This window comes from Passer domesticus, chromosome Z (assembly GCF_036417665.1).
Source record: "Passer domesticus isolate bPasDom1 chromosome Z, bPasDom1.hap1, whole genome shotgun sequence".
Classification (NCBI taxonomy): Eukaryota; Metazoa; Chordata; class Aves; order Passeriformes; family Passeridae; genus Passer; species Passer domesticus.
The window spans coordinates 8034167-8049937 of NC_087512.1; the positions used below are offsets into that span (position 1 = coordinate 8034167).

At 57.7% G+C, this 15771-nt stretch overlaps 6 protein-coding genes across 23 annotated transcripts in view; 5 read left to right on the forward strand and 1 right to left on the reverse strand.

The window, feature by feature from the left end:
* UBAP2 (ubiquitin associated protein 2) overlaps window positions 1-15771 on the reverse strand; it is a 192464-nt gene that overhangs the window by 72528 nt on the left and 104165 nt on the right. The window lies entirely within an intron of this gene.
* Window positions 2276-2848, forward strand: LOC135290038 (interferon-like). Its single transcript, XM_064403934.1, has one exon. It carries the CDS (start codon window positions 2276-2278, stop codon window positions 2846-2848), a length of 573 nt encoding a protein of 190 aa, XP_064260004.1.
* LOC135290039 (interferon-like) lies at window positions 5294-5866 on the forward strand. Its single transcript, XM_064403935.1, has one exon. The coding sequence runs from the start codon at window positions 5294-5296 to the stop codon at window positions 5864-5866; it is 573 nt and encodes a 190-aa protein (XP_064260005.1).
* LOC135290043 (interferon-like) lies at window positions 8300-8872 on the forward strand. The gene has a single exon (XM_064403941.1). It carries the CDS (start codon window positions 8300-8302, stop codon window positions 8870-8872), a length of 573 nt encoding a protein of 190 aa, XP_064260011.1.
* On the forward strand, window positions 11294-11866 carry LOC135290045 (interferon-like). The gene has a single exon (XM_064403945.1). The coding sequence runs from the start codon at window positions 11294-11296 to the stop codon at window positions 11864-11866; it is 573 nt and encodes a 190-aa protein (XP_064260015.1).
* Window positions 14288-14860, forward strand: LOC135290047 (interferon-like). The gene has a single exon (XM_064403946.1). It carries the CDS (start codon window positions 14288-14290, stop codon window positions 14858-14860), a length of 573 nt encoding a protein of 190 aa, XP_064260016.1.

Consider the following 15771-nt stretch of genomic DNA (forward strand, 5'->3'; position numbering starts at 1 on the left):
CCTCTCCCACCGACATGGACAAAGGATTTGCTCTACATATTTATTGACTTCTCCCATTATTTATTTATTTATTTATTTATTTATTTATCCACCTCTTTATTTTTCTACTTATTCTCTTCTTGATGCCACTGGAAATAAAGACCTACCACAAAACACTTGCCACTGCCTCTCCTCTCTCTAGCACTGCTACCACTCTTTGCGCCAGGGCAAAGCCGTCTCCACTCAACCCCTACGCAAAGCCCTGCTCCAAACAGACCCCGTCCACCCTTCTCAATGGCACCTGCCCTAGCAGCAGCCTGCAGCACACCCCATGCAACAGCACCGCTGGCCTTTGGCCAACAGCACAGAAGCACAACAAGAAAAACGCCCGAAGGCTGGACAGCACCGCTGCACCTCATCTGCTTGATCCACACCGTGCTCCATCCATCCAATCCATGCCTCTCTGACTCACACACAGCCATGCCATGCGGACACTGGCAAGCACTATGCACAAAGCCAAGCACACAAGGTCACTTTCCCTGCCCCTATCCACCACTGCTCTCTAGCCCTAACCATACAACAGCACCAAAACCGCCAAGCAGCCTCATTTTGCAACATGGAACGCCATGCTCCCCGCTACCAATCACCTCTTTCTTTTCCATTGGCCTTCACAGAGTCTCCCGCAGAAGCAGCCGCATCTTCTTGCCTCACTCAGAGCTCAGCCTGACTGCTCCTTACTTCCCACACTCTTCTGCTTTTCCCTTTAGAAATATAGGGCTTACACGTCCCTTCTACCACTTCTTGCGAACTTCCGCTGAATGACGCCACCTTTCAGATACCATGCACTGGGGCCTAGCAACTCCATCTGACACTTCCCTCAGCACTCACGCACTAACCTCTTCATGTCCCGCCGACAAGTACACCTTCAGCTTGTTCAGATGCTCTCAAACTTCACCCTCTCCTGCAGCGAGCGGCCTGCCCATCCACATTCTTCGGGAACGGCTCCCAGCATTTGCCTTCCGCCACTTCGCCAGCGTGCCTGGACATCATTGACACGCAAGGCTACAAACACCTGCTGCTCTCCACAGCCTCTTTGCCCCAAAAGCCTAGAACCTTCCAGACCTGTCAAGCACTACCAGCAACAATGCCACCATGCCACCACCAGGCCACAGTCATCATCCCCTTGCACACTCCAAATTCCTCTTTGCACAAGCCAATTTCCTCCTCACGTCTCCCCACACTTTCTGCCTTTTTCTAAGGCCATCTGAAACTACTGGCAAACCTTCACTACTCCAGCCAAAGAAGACCAGCTCCCTCAGCCTTCTGAGAAGCCACATGCTCTGGATCACTGGGCAACTTCAGAGCCGTCCCCTCCGACACCGCCACAGCTCTCGTGGACTCAAGAGCCCCAAACAGGACACAATCTTCCACAGCCAAGGGCTCTGCAATCCCAAAACACAACACCATTTCTTTCACCGGGACACTCCTCTTTAGCCGCCTCATCCACTCAGGCATGGATCTCAAAAGCAGAGCCCTGCTCCAGGCCCACAGCCATCGCACCACGCGCCACAGGACGAGCAAAGCCCTTCCCTTTGGCCCACTTCTTCACTCAGCCTTTCTTGCCTGCCTTCTTGCTCGCTCCTCCCAAACACAGCAGCTGCAGCGCCTCCCTGCAAGGACACCCTCACGCCTCCAAGGCCCACCTGCACAGACAGCCCCTTCAACGCTGCCGCCGCCTCTGGCCATTTAGCACAGCAGGGCAATTGCCAGCCCTCGCCCACTGACATCACTGCACATCCCTCCCTTGCAACCACAAAAGGAAAACAGCAGCTAAGAGGAAAAGAAAGGCAAGCCACAAAGTGAAAGGAAAAGTGACCGCAGCCACCAGCAGGCCTTTGCAGGTGGAAACCATGCCGAGCCACCAAGACAGACTTAGCTGCACAGCACACACCTCCCAGCTGCCTCGGCAGCTCAAAGGGAACGCCCAACAGCCCTCTGCACCGCACCTGACCCCGACGCCGCTGACCCACAGCTTGCGCAGCCCCGGCACACGCAGCCACCACCGTGCCCAACCACGCAAACCACTTCCCCAAGACCACCAGAGCCACCAGCAGAGACTGGAAACAACAGACAGAAACTGCCGGCAATCGGAAAGCGATGAAGGGAAAGCTGCCGCCGTACAAAGCCACGCGCCCACCGCCAGCCCAAGCACAGCCGCCAGCAGCACCGGCAGCACCAGCCAGCCTCAGCAGCCTGCTCCTGCCCTGCAGCACCCGACAGCAGCCACACAGCCACCATGCCTGCGCCCACAGACGCACGGCCACGCCTGCCGCACGCCGCCCCGCCGCTCCTGCTCCTCCTCACCGCTCTGGCCACCAGCCTGGCCTGCCAACACCTCTGGACACACGACGACGCCTTCCCCGCCGACGCGCTTCGCCTCCTCCAGGACGTGGCTGCCAGCCACACACAGCCCTGCCACCTGCAACAGCCGCCCTTCTTCCCCGACACCCTCCTCCACAACAACCTTCAGCCGCACCAAGCCGCCGCCACCGCCCTACACATCCTGCAGCACCTCTTCCACACCCTCAGCTCCAACAGCACCCGCCACCACTGGCCCAGCCAGCCTCGCAACCAGCTCCTCAACAAACTGCAGCACCACATCCACCACCTCGAGCAATGCCTCCCCGACAGGGCCATGCCCTTCAAAGCACCACGCAACCCGCTGCTCGCCATCAACAAGTACTTCAGGGACATCCACCTCTTCCTGCACGCCCACAACCACAGCGCCTGCGCCTGGGACCACGTCCGCCTCCAAGCTCGGGCCTCTTTACAGCACCTCCACAACCTCGCACGCACCATGCGCCGCTAGCGCAAACACCCACACGCCAACCCACACCTACGCCCCACAGCCACCTCCAACCCCACGCCTCCTCTCACCTGCCACCGCACACGGGCCTGCAACAACTGCACCGCACCCGCACCCTTCAACCACTGCATCTCCATCCATCCATTCAGCCTCTCCCACCGACATGGACAAAGGATTTGCTCTACATATTTATTGACTTCTCCCATCATTTATTTATTTATTTATTTATTTATTCATTTATTTATTTATTTATTTATTTATCCACCTCTTTATTTTTCTACTTATTCTCTTCTTGATGCCACTGGAAATAAAGACCTACCACAAAACACTTGCCACTGCCTCTCCTCTCTCTAGCACTGCTACCACTCTTTGCGCCAGGGCAAAGCCGTCTCCACTCAACCCCTACGCAAAGCCCTGCTCCAAACAGACCCCGTCCACCCTTCTCAATGGCACCTGCCCTAGCAGCAGCCTGCAGCACACCCCATGCAACAGCACTGCCGGCCTTTGGCCAACAGCACACAAGCACAACAAGAAAAACGCCCGAAGGCTGCACAGCACTGCTGCACCTCATCTGCTTGATCCACACCGTGCTCCATCCATCCAATCCATGCCTCTCTGACTCACACACAGCCATGCCATGCGGACACTGGCAAGCACTATGCACAAAGCCAAGCACACAAGGTCACTTTCCCTGCCCCTATCCACCACTGCTCTCTAGCCCTAACCATACAACAGCACCAAAACCGCCAAGCAGCCTCATTTTGCAACATGGAACGCCATGCTCCCCGCTACCAATCACCTCTTTCTTTTCCATTGGCCTTCACAGAGTCTCCCGCAGAAGCAGCCGCATCTTCTTGCCTCACTCAGAGCTCAGCCTGACTGCTCCTTACTTCCCACACTCTTCTGCTTTTCCCTTTAGAAATATAGGGCTTACACGTCCCTTCTACCACTTCTTGCAAACTTCCGCTGAATGACGCCACCTTTCAGATACCATGCACTGGGGCCTAGCAACTCCATCTGACACTTCCCTCAGCACTCACGCACTAACCTCTTCATGTCCCGCCGACAAGTACACCTTCAGCTTGTTCAGATGCTCTCAAACTTCACCCTCTCCTGCAGCGAGCGGCCTGCCCATCCACATTCTTCGGGAACGGCTCCCAGCATTTGCCTTCCGCCACTTCGCCAGCGTGCCTGGACATCACTGACACGCAAGGCTACAAACACCTGCTGCTCTCCACAGCCTCTTTGCCCCAAAAGCCTAGAACCTTCCAGACCTGTCAAGCACTACCAGCAACAATGCCACCATGCCACCACCAGGCCACAGTCATCATCCCCTTGCACACTCCAAATTCCTCTTTGCACAAGCCAATTTCCTCCTCACGTCTCCCCACACTTTCTGCCTTTTTCTAAGGCGATCTGAAACTACTGGCAAACCTTCACTACTCCAGCCAAAGAAGACCAGCTCCCTCAGCCTTCTGAGAAGCCACATGCTCTGGATCACTGGGCAACTTCAGAGCTGTCCCCTCCGACATCGCCACAGCTCTCGTGGACTCAAGAGCCCCAAACAGGACACAATCTTCCACAGCCAAGGGCTCTGCAATCCCAAAACACAACACCATTTCTTTCACCGGGACACTCCTCTTTAGCCGCCTCATCCACTCAGGTATGGATCTCAAAAGCAGAGCCCTGCTCCAGGCCCACAGCCATCGCACCACGCGCCACAGGACGAGCAAAGCCCTTCCCTTTGGCCCACTTCTTCACTCAGCCTTTCTTGCCTGCCTTCTTGCTCGCTCCTCCCAAACACAGCAGCTGCAGCCCCTCCCTGCAAGGACACCCTCACGCCTCCAAGGCCCACCTGCACAGACAGCCCCTTCAACGCTGCCGCCGCCTCTGGCCATTTAGCACAGCAGGGCAATTGCCAGCCCTCGCCCACTGACATCACTGCACATCCCTCCCTTGCAACCACAAAAGGAAAACAGCAGCTAAGAGGAAAAGAAAGGCAAGCCACAAAGTGAAAGGAAAAGTGACCGCAGCCACCAGCAGGCCTTTGCAGGTGGAAACCATGCCGAGCCACCAAGACAGACTTAGCTGCACTGCACACACCTCCCAGCTGCCTCGGCAGCTCAAAGGGAACGCCCAACAGCCCTCTGCACCGCACCTGACCCCGACGCCTCTTACCCACAGCTTGCGCAGCCCCGGCACACGCAGCCACCACCGTGCCCAACCACGCAAACCACTTCCCCAAGACCACCAGAGCCACCAGCAGAGACTGGAAACAACAGACAGAAACTGCCGGCAATCGGAAAGCGATGAAGGGAAAGCTGCCGCCGTACAAAGCCACGCGCCCACCGCCAGCCCAAGCACAGCCGCCAGCAGCACCGGCAGCACCAGCCAGCCTCAGCAGCCTGCTCCTGCCCTGCAGCACCCGACAGCAGCCACACAGCCACCATGCCTGCGCCCACAGACGCACGGCCACGCCTGCCGCAAGCCGCCCCGCCGCTCCTGCTCCTCCTCACCGCTCTGGCCACCAGCCTGGCCTGCCAACACCTCTGGACACACGACGACGCCTTCCCCGCCGACGCGCTTCGCCTCCTCCAGGACGTGGCTGCCAGCCACACACAGCCCTGCCACCTGCAACAGCCGCCCTTCTTCCCCGACACCCTCCTCCACAACAACCTCCAGCCGCACCAAGCCGCCGCCACCGCCCTACGCATCCTGCAGCACCTCTTCCACACCCTCAGCTCCAACAGCACCCGCCACCACTGGCCCAGCCAGCCTCGCAACCAGCTCCTCAACAAACTGCAGCACCACATCCACCACCTCGAGCAATGCCTCCCCGACAGGGCCATGCCCTTCAAAGCACCACGCAACCCGCTGCTCGCCATCAACAAGTACTTCAGGGACATCCACCTCTTCCTGCACGCCCACAACCACAGCGCCTGCGCCTGGGACCACGTCCGCCTCCAAGCTCGGGCCTCTTTACAGCACCTCCACAACCTCGCACGCACCATGCGCCGCTAGCGCAAACACCCACACGCCAACCCACACCTACACCCCACAGCCACCTCCAACCCCACGCCTCCTCTCACCTGCCACCGCACACGGGCCTGCAACAACTGCACCGCACCCGCACCCTTCAACCACTGCATCTCCATCCATCCATCCATCCATTCAGCCTCTCCCACCGACATGGACAAAGGATTTGCTCTACATATTTATTGACTTCTGCCATTATTTATTTATTTATTTATTTATTTATTTATTTATCCACCTATTTATTTTTCTACTTATTCTCTTCTTGATGCCACTGGAAATAAAGACCTACCACAAAACACTTGCCACTGCCTCTCCTCTCTCTAGCACTGCTACCACTCTTTGCGCCAGGGCAAAGCCGTCTCCACTCAACCCCTACGCAAAGCCCTGCTCCAAACAGACCCCGTCCACCCTTCTCAATGGCACCTGCCCTAGCAGCAGCCTGCAGCACACCCCATGCAACAGCACCGCTGGCCTTTGGCCAACAGCACAGAAGCACAACAAGAAAAACGCCCGAAGGCTGGACAGCACCGCTGCACCTCATCTGCTTGATCCACACCGTGCTCCATCCATCCAATCCATGCCTCTCTGACTCACACACAGCCATGCCATGCGGACACTGGCAAGCACTATGCACAAAGCCAAGCACACAAGGTCACTTTCCCTGCCCCTATCCACCACTGCTCTCTAGCCCTAACCATACAACAGCACCAAAACCGCCAAGCAGCCTCATTTTGCAACATGGAACGCCATGCTCCCCGCTACCAATCACCTCTTTCTTTTCCATTGGCCTTCACAGAGTCTCCCGCAGAAGCAGCCGCATCTTCTTGCCTCACTCAGAGCTCAGCCTGACTGCTCCTTACTTCCCACACTCTTCTGCTTTTCCCTTTAGAAATATAGGGCTTACACGTCCCTTCTACCACTTCTTGCGAACTTCCGCTGAATGACGCCACCTTTCAGATACCATGCACTGGGGCCTAGCAACTCCATCTGACACTTCCCTCAGCACTCACGCACTAACCTCTTCATGTCCCGCCGACAAGTACACCTTCAGCTTGTTCAGATGCTCTCAAACTTCACCCTCTCCTGCAGCGAGCGGCCTGCCCATCCACATTCTTCGGGAACGGCTCCCAGCATTTGCCTTCCGCCACTTCGCCAGCGTGCCTGGACATCATTGACACGCAAGGCTACAAACACCTGCTGCTCTCCACAGCCTCTTTGCCCCAAAAGCCTAGAACCTTCCAGACCTGTCAAGCACTACCAGCAACAATGCCACCATGCCACCACCAGGCCACAGTCATCATCCCCTTGCACACTCCAAATTCCTCTTTGCACAAGCCAATTTCCTCCTCACGTCTCCCCACACTTTCTGCCTTTTTCTAAGGCCATCTGAAACTACTGGCAAACCTTCACTACTCCAGCCAAAGAAGACCAGCTCCCTCAGCCTTCTGAGAAGCCACATGCTCTGGATCACTGGGCAACTTCAGAGCCGTCCCCTCCGACACCGCCACAGCTCTCGTGGACTCAAGAGCCCCAAACAGGACACAATCTTCCACAGCCAAGGGCTCTGCAATCCCAAAACACAACACCATTTCTTTCACCGGGACACTCCTCTTTAGCCGCCTCATCCACTCAGGCATGGATCTCAAAAGCAGAGCCCTGCTCCAGGCCCACAGCCATCGCACCACGCGCCACAGGACGAGCAAAGCCCTTCCCTTTGGCCCACTTCTTCACTCAGCCTTTCTTGCCTGCCTTCTTGCTCGCTCCTCCCAAACACAGCAGCTGCAGCGCCTCCCTGCAAGGACACCCTCACGCCTCCAAGGCCCACCTGCACAGACAGCCCCTTCAACGCTGCCGCCGCCTCTGGCCATTTAGCACAGCAGGGCAATTGCCAGCCCTCGCCCACTGACATCACTGCACATCCCTCCCTTGCAACCACAAAAGGAAAACAGCAGCTAAGAGGAAAAGAAAGGCAAGCCACAAAGTGAAAGGAAAAGTGACCGCAGCCACCAGCAGGCCTTTGCAGGTGGAAACCATGCCGAGCCACCAAGACAGACTTAGCTGCACAGCACACACCTCCCAGCTGCCTCGGCAGCTCAAAGGGAACGCCCAACAGCCCTCTGCACCGCACCTGACCCCGACGCCACTGACCCACAGCTTGCGCAGCCCCGGCACACGCAGCCACCACCGTGCCCAACCACGCAAACCACTTCCCCAAGACCACCAGAGCCACCAGCAGAGACTGGAAACAACAGACAGAAACTGCCGGCAATCGGAAAGCGATGAAGGGAAAGCTGCCGCCGTACAAAGCCACGCGCCCACCGCCAGCCCAAGCACAGCTGCCAGCAGCACCGGCAGCACCAGCCAGCCTCAGCAGCCTGCTCCTGCCCTGCAGCACCCGACAGCAGCCACACAGCCACCATGCCTGCGCCCACAGACGCACGGCCACGCCTGCCGCACGCCGCCCCGCCGCTCCTGCTCCTCCTCACCGCTCTGGCCACCAGCCTGGCCTGCCAACACCTCTGGACACACGACGACGCCTTCCCCGCCGACGCGCTTCGCCTCCTCCAGGACGTGGCTGCCAGCCACACACAGCCCTGCCACCTGCAACAGCCGCCCTTCTTCCCCGACACCCTCCTCCACAACAACCTTCAGCCGCACCAAGCCGCCGCCACCGCCCTACACATCCTGCAGCACCTCTTCCACACCCTCAGCTCCAACAGCACCCGCCACCACTGGCCCAGCCAGCCTCGCAACCAGCTCCTCAACAAACTGCAGCACCACATCCACCACCTCGAGCAATGCCTCCCCGACAGGGCCATGCCCTTCAAAGCACCACGCAACCCGCTGCTCGCCATCAACAAGTACTTCAGGGACATCCACCTCTTCCTGCACGCCCACAACCACAGCGCCTGCGCCTGGGACCACGTCCGCCTCCAAGCTCGGGCCTCTTTACAGCACCTCCACAACCTCGCACGCACCATGCGCCGCTAGCGCAAACACCCACACGCCAACCCACACCTACGCCCCACAGCCACCTCCAACCCCACGCCTCCTCTCACCTGCCACCGCACACGGGCCTGCAACAACTGCACCGCACCCGCACCCTTCAACCACTGCATCTCCATCCATCCATTCAGCCTCTCCCACCGACATGGACAAAGGATTTGCTCTACATATTTATTGACTTCTCCCATTATTTATTTATTTATTTATTTATTTATTTATCCACCTCTTTATTTTTCTACTTATTCTCTTCTTGATGCCACTGGAAATAAAGACCTACCACAAAACACTTGCCACTGCCTCTCCTCTCTCTAGCACTGCTACCACTCTTTGCGCCAGGGCAAAGCCGTCTCCACTCAACCCCTACGCAAAGCCCTGCTCCAAACAGACCCCGTCCACCCTTCTCAATGGCACCTGCCCTAGCAGCAGCCTGCAGCACACCCCATGCAACAGCACCGCTGGCCTTTGGCCAACAGCACAGAAGCACAACAAGAAAAACGCCCGAAGGCTGGACAGCACCGCTGCACCTCATCTGCTTGATCCACACCGTGCTCCATCCATCCAATCCATGCCTCTCTGACTCACACACAGCCATGCCATGCGGACACTGGCAAGCACTATGCACAAAGCCAAGCACACAAGGTCACTTTCCCTGCCCCTATCCACCACTGCTCTCTAGCCCTAACCATACAACAGCACCAAAACCGCCAAGCAGCCTCATTTTGCAACATGGAACGCCATGCTCCCCGCTACCAATCACCTCTTTCTTTTCCATTGGCCTTCACAGAGTCTCCCGCAGAAGCAGCCGCATCTTCTTGCCTCACTCAGAGCTCAGCCTGACTGCTCCTTACTTCCCGCACTCTTCTGCTTTTCCCTTTAGAAATATAGGGCTTACACGTCCCTTCTACCACTTCTTGCGAACTTCCGCTGAATGACGCCACCTTTCAGATACCATGCACTGGGGCCTAGCAACTCCATCTGACACTTCCCTCAGCACTCACGCACTAACCTCTTCATGTCCCGCCGACAAGTACACCTTCAGCTTGTTCAGATGCTCTCAAACTTCACCCTCTCCTGCAGCGAGCGGCCTGCCCATCCACATTCTTCGGGAACGGCTCCCAGCATTTGCCTTCCGCCACTTCGCCAGCGTGCCTGGACATCATTGACACGCAAGGCTACAAACACCTGCTGCTCTCCACAGCCTCTTTGCCCCAAAAGCCTAGAACCTTCCAGACCTGTCAAGCACTACCAGCAACAATGCCACCATGCCACCACCAGGCCACAGTCATCATCCCCTTGCACACTCCAAATTCCTCTTTGCACAAGCCAATTTCCTCCTCACGTCTCCCCACACTTTCTGCCTTTTTCTAAGGCCATCTGAAACTACTGGCAAACCTTCACTACTCCAGCCAAAGAAGACCAGCTCCCTCAGCCTTCTGAGAAGCCACATGCTCTGGATCACTGGGCAACTTCAGAGCCGTCCCCTCCGACACCGCCACAGCTCTCGTGGACTCAAGAGCCCCAAACAGGACACAATCTTCCACAGCCAAGGGCTCTGCAATCCCAAAACACAACACCATTTCTTTCACCGGGACACTCCTCTTTAGCCGCCTCATCCACTCAGGCATGGATCTCAAAAGCAGAGCCCTGCTCCAGGCCCACAGCCATCGCACCACGCGCCACAGGACGAGCAAAGCCCTTCCCTTTGGCCCACTTCTTCACTCAGCCTTTCTTGCCTGCCTTCTTGCTCGCTCCTCCCAAACACAGCAGCTGCAGCGCCTCCCTGCAAGGACACCCTCACGCCTCCAAGGCCCACCTGCACAGACAGCCCCTTCAACGCTGCCGCCGCCTCTGGCCATTTAGCACAGCAGGGCAATTGCCAGCCCTCGCCCACTGACATCACTGCACATCCCTCCCTTGCAACCACAAAAGGAAAACAGCAGCTAAGAGGAAAAGAAAGGCAAGCCACAAAGTGAAAGGAAAAGTGACCGCAGCCACCAGCAGGCCTTTGCAGGTGGAAACCATGCCGAGCCACCAAGACAGACTTAGCTGCACAGCACACACCTCCCAGCTGCCTCGGCAGCTCAAAGGGAACGCCCAACAGCCCTCTGCACCGCACCTGACCCCGACGCCGCTGACCCACAGCTTGCGCAGCCCCGGCACACGCAGCCACCACCGTGCCCAACCACGCAAACCACTTCCCCAAGACCACCAGAGCCACCAGCAGAGACTGGAAACAACAGACAGAAACTGCCGGCAATCGGAAAGCGATGAAGGGAAAGCTGCCGCCGTACAAAGCCACGCACCCACCGCCAGCCCAAGCACAGCCGCCAGCAGCACCGGCAGCACCAGCCAGCCTCAGCAGCCTGCTCCTGCCCTGCAGCACCCGACAGCAGCCACACAGCCACCATGCCTGCGCCCACAGACGCACGGCCACGCCTGCCGCACGCCGCCCCGCCGCTCCTGCTCCTCCTCACCGCTCTGGCCACCAGCCTGGCCTGCCAACACCTCTGGACACACGACGACGCCTTCCCCGCCGACGCGCTTCGCCTCCTCCAGGACGTGGCTGCCAGCCACGCACAGCCCTGCCACCTGCAACAGCCGCCCTTCTTCCCCGACACCCTCCTCCACAACAACCTTCAGCCGCACCAAGCCGCCACCACCGCCCTACACATCCTGCAGCACCTCTTTCACACCCTCAGCTCCAACAGCACCCGCCACCACTGGCCCAGCCAGCCTCGCAACCAGCTCCTCAACAAACTGCAGCACCACATCCACCACCTCGAGCAATGCCTCCCCGACAGGGCCATGCCCTTCAAAGCACCACGCAACCCGCTGCTCGCCATCAACAAGTACTTCAGGGACATCCACCTCTTCCTGCACGCCCACAACCACAGCGCCTGCGCCTGGGACCACGTCCGCCTCCAAGCTCGGGCCTCTTTACAGCACCTCCACAACCTCGCACGCACCATGCGCCGCTAGCGCAAACACCCACACGCCAACCCACACCTACGCCCCACAGCCACCTCCAACCCCACGCCTCCTCTCACCTGCCACCGCACACGGGCCTGCAACAACTGCACCGCACCCGCACCCTTCAACCACTGCATCTCCATCCATCCATTCAGCCTCTCCCACCGACATGGACAAAGGATTTGCTCTACATATTTATTGACTTCTCCCATTATTTATTTATTTATTTATTTATTTATTTATCCACCTCTTTATTTTTCTACTTATTCTCTTCTTGATGCCACTGGAAATAAAGACCTACCACAAAACACTTGCCACTGCCTCTCCTCTCTCTAGCACTGCTACCACTCTTTGCGCCAGGGCAAAGCCGTCTCCACTCAACCCCTACGCAAAGCCCTGCTCCAAACAGACCCCGTCCACCCTTCTCAATGGCACCTGCCCTAGCAGCAGCCTGCATCACACCCCATGCAACAGCACCGCTGGCCTTTGGCCAACAGCACAGAAGCACAACAAGAAAAACGCCCGAAGGCTGCACAGCACCGCTGCACCTCATCTGCTTGATCCACACCGTGCTCCATCCATCCAATCCATGCCTCTCTGACTCACACACAGCCATGCCATGCGGACACTGGCAAGCACTATGCACAAAGCCAAGCACACAAGGTCACTTTCCCTGCCCCTATCCACCACTGCTCTCTAGCCCTAACCATACAACAGCACCAAAACCGCCAAGCAGCCTCATTTTGCAACATGGAACGCCATGCTCCCCGCTACCAATCACCTCTTTCTTTTCCATTGGCCTTCACAGAGTCTCCCGCAGAAGCAGCCGCATCTTCTTGCCTCACTCAGAGCTCAGCCTGACTGCTCCTTACTTCCCACACTCTTCTGCTTTTCCCTTTAGAAATATAGGGCTTACACGTCCCTTCTACCACTTCTTGCGAACTTCCGCTGAATGACGCCACCTTTCAGATACCATGCACTGGGGCCTAGCAACTCCATCTGACACTTCCCTCAGCACTCACGCACTAACCTCTTCATGTCCCGCCGACAAGTACACCTTCAGCTTGTTCAGATGCTCTCAAACTTCACCCTCTCCTGCAGCGAGCGGCCTGCCCATCCACATTCTTCGGGAACGGCTCCCAGCATTTGCCTTCCGCCACTTCGCCAGCGTGCCTGGACATCATTGACACGCAAGGCTACAAACACCTGCTGCTCTCCACAGCCTCTTTGCCCCAAAAGCCTAGAACCTTCCAGACCTGTCAAGCACTACCAGCAACAATGCCACCATGCCACCACCAGGCCACAGTCATCATCCCCTTGCACACTCCAAATTCCTCTTTGCACAAGCCAATTTCCTCCTCACGTCTCCCCACACTTTCTGCCTTTTTCTAAGGCCATCTGAAACTACTGGCAAACCTTCACTACTCCAGCCAAAGAAGACCAGCTCCCTCAGCCTTCTGAGAAGCCACATGCTCTGGATCACTGGGCAACTTCAGAGCCGTCCCCTCCGACACCGCCACAGCTCTCGTGGACTCAAGAGCCCCAAACAGGACACAATCTTCCACAGCCAAGGGCTCTGCAATCCCAAAACACAACACCATTTCTTTCACCGGGACACTCCTCTTTAGCCGCCTCATCCACTCAGGCATGGATCTCAAAAGCAGAGCCCTGCTCCAGGCCCACAGCCATCGCACCACGCGCCACAGGACGAGCAAAGCCCTTCCCTTTGGCCCACTTCTTCACTCAGCCTTTCTTGCCTGCCTTCTTGCTCGCTCCTCCCAAACACAGCAGCTGCAGCGCCTCCCTGCAAGGACACCCTCACGCCTCCAAGGCCCACCTGCACAGACAGCCCCTTCAACGCTGCCGCCGCCTCTGGCCATTTAGCACAGCAGGGCAATTGCCAGCCCTCGCCCACTGACATCACTGCACATCCCTCCCTTGCAACCACAAAAGGAAAACAGCAGCTAAGAGGAAAAGAAAGGCAAGCCACAAAGTGAAAGGAAAAGTGACCGCAGCCACCAGCAGGCCTTTGCAGGTGGAAACCATGCCGAGCCACCAAGACAGACTTAGCTGCACAGCACACACCTCCCAGCTGCCTCGGCAGCTCAAAGGGAACGCCCAACAGCCCTCTGCACCGCACCTGACCCCGACGCCTCTGACCCACAGCTTGCGCAGCCCCGGCACACGCAGCCACCACCGTGCCCAACCACGCAAACCACTTCCCCAAGACCACCAGAGCCACCAGCAGAGACTGGAAACAACAGACAGAAACTGCCGGCAATCGGAAAGCGATGAAGGGAAAGCTGCCGCCGTACAAAGCCACGCGCCCACCGCCAGCCCAAGCACAGCCGCCAGCAGCACCGGCAGCACCAGCCAGCCTCAGCAGCCTGCTCCTGCCCTGCAGCACCCGACAGCAGCCACACAGCCACCATGCCTGCGCCCACAGACGCACGGCCACGCCTGCCGCACGCCGCCCCGCTGCTCCTGCTCCTCCTCACCGCTCTGGCCACCAGCCTGGCCTGCCAACACCTCTGGACACACGACGACGCCTTCCCCGCCGACGCGCTTCGCCTCCTCCAGGACGTGGCTGCCAGCCACACACAGCCCTGCCACCTGCAACAGCCGCCCTTCTTCCCCGACACCCTCCTCCACAACAACCTTCAGCCGCACCAAGCCGCCGCCACCGCCCTACACATCCTGCAGCACCTCTTCCACACCCTCAGCTCCAACAGCACCCGCCACCACTGGCCCAGCCAGCCTCGCAACCAGCTCCTCAACAAACTGCAGCACCACATCCACCACCTCGAGCAATGCCTCCCCGACAGGGCCATGCCCTTCAAAGCACCACGCAACCCGCTGCTCGCCATCAACAAGTACTTCAGGGACATCCACCTCTTCCTGCACGCCCACAACCACAGCGCCTGCGCCTGGGACCACGTCCGCCTCCAAGCTCGGGCCTCTTTACAGCACCTCCACAACCTCGCACGCACCATGCGCCGCTAGCGCAAACACCCACACGCCAACCCACACCTACGCCCCACAGCCACCTCCAACCCCACGCCTCCTCTCACCTGCCACCGCACACGGGCCTGCAACAACTGCACCGCACCCGCACCCTTCAACCACTGCATCTCCATCCATCCATCCATTCAGCCTCTCCCACCGACATGGACAAAGGATTTGCTCTACATATTTATTGACTTCTCCCATTATTTATTTATTTATTTATTTATTTATTTATTTATTTATTTATTTATCCACCTCTTTATTTTTCTACTTATTCTCTTCTTGATGCCACTGGAAATAAAGACCTACCACAAAACACTTGCCACTGCCTCTCCTCTCTCTAGCACTGCTACCACTCTTTGCGCCAGGGCAAAGCCGTCTCCACTCAACCCCTACGCAAAGCCCTGCTCCAAACAGACCCCGTCCACCCTTCTCAATGGCACCTGCCCTAGCAGCAGCCTGCAGCACACCCCATGCAACAGCACTGCCGGCCTTTGGCCAACAGCACACAAGCACAACAAGAAAAACGCCCGAAGGCTGCACAGCACTGCTGCACCTCATCTGCTTGATCCACACCGTGCTCCATCCATCCAATCCATGCCTCTCTGACTCACACACAGCCATGCCATGCGGACACTGGCAAGCACTATGCACAAAGCCAAGCACACAAGGTCACTTTCCCTGCCCCTATCCACCACTGCTCTCTAGCCCTAACCATACAACAGCACCAAAACCGCCAAGCAGCCTCATTTTGCAACATGGAACGCCATGCTCCCCGCTACCAATCACCTCTTTCTTTTCCATTGGCCTTCACAGAGTCTCCCGCAGAAGCAGCCTCATCTTCTTGCCTCACTCAGAGCTCAGCCTGACTGCTCCTTACTTCCCACACTCTTCTGCTTTTCCCTTTA

What these genes read in the sequence shown, in the direction of transcription:
- LOC135290038 (XM_064403934.1), top strand. Translation starts at nt 2,276, where the DNA reads ATGCCTGCGCCCACAGACGCACGGCCACGCCTGCCGCACGCCGCCCCG.
- LOC135290039 (XM_064403935.1), top strand. Translation starts at nt 5,294, where the DNA reads ATGCCTGCGCCCACAGACGCACGGCCACGCCTGCCGCAAGCCGCCCCG.
- LOC135290045 (XM_064403945.1), top strand. Translation starts at nt 11,294, where the DNA reads ATGCCTGCGCCCACAGACGCACGGCCACGCCTGCCGCACGCCGCCCCG.
- LOC135290047 (XM_064403946.1), top strand. Translation starts at nt 14,288, where the DNA reads ATGCCTGCGCCCACAGACGCACGGCCACGCCTGCCGCACGCCGCCCCG.
- LOC135290043 (XM_064403941.1), top strand. Translation starts at nt 8,300, where the DNA reads ATGCCTGCGCCCACAGACGCACGGCCACGCCTGCCGCACGCCGCCCCG.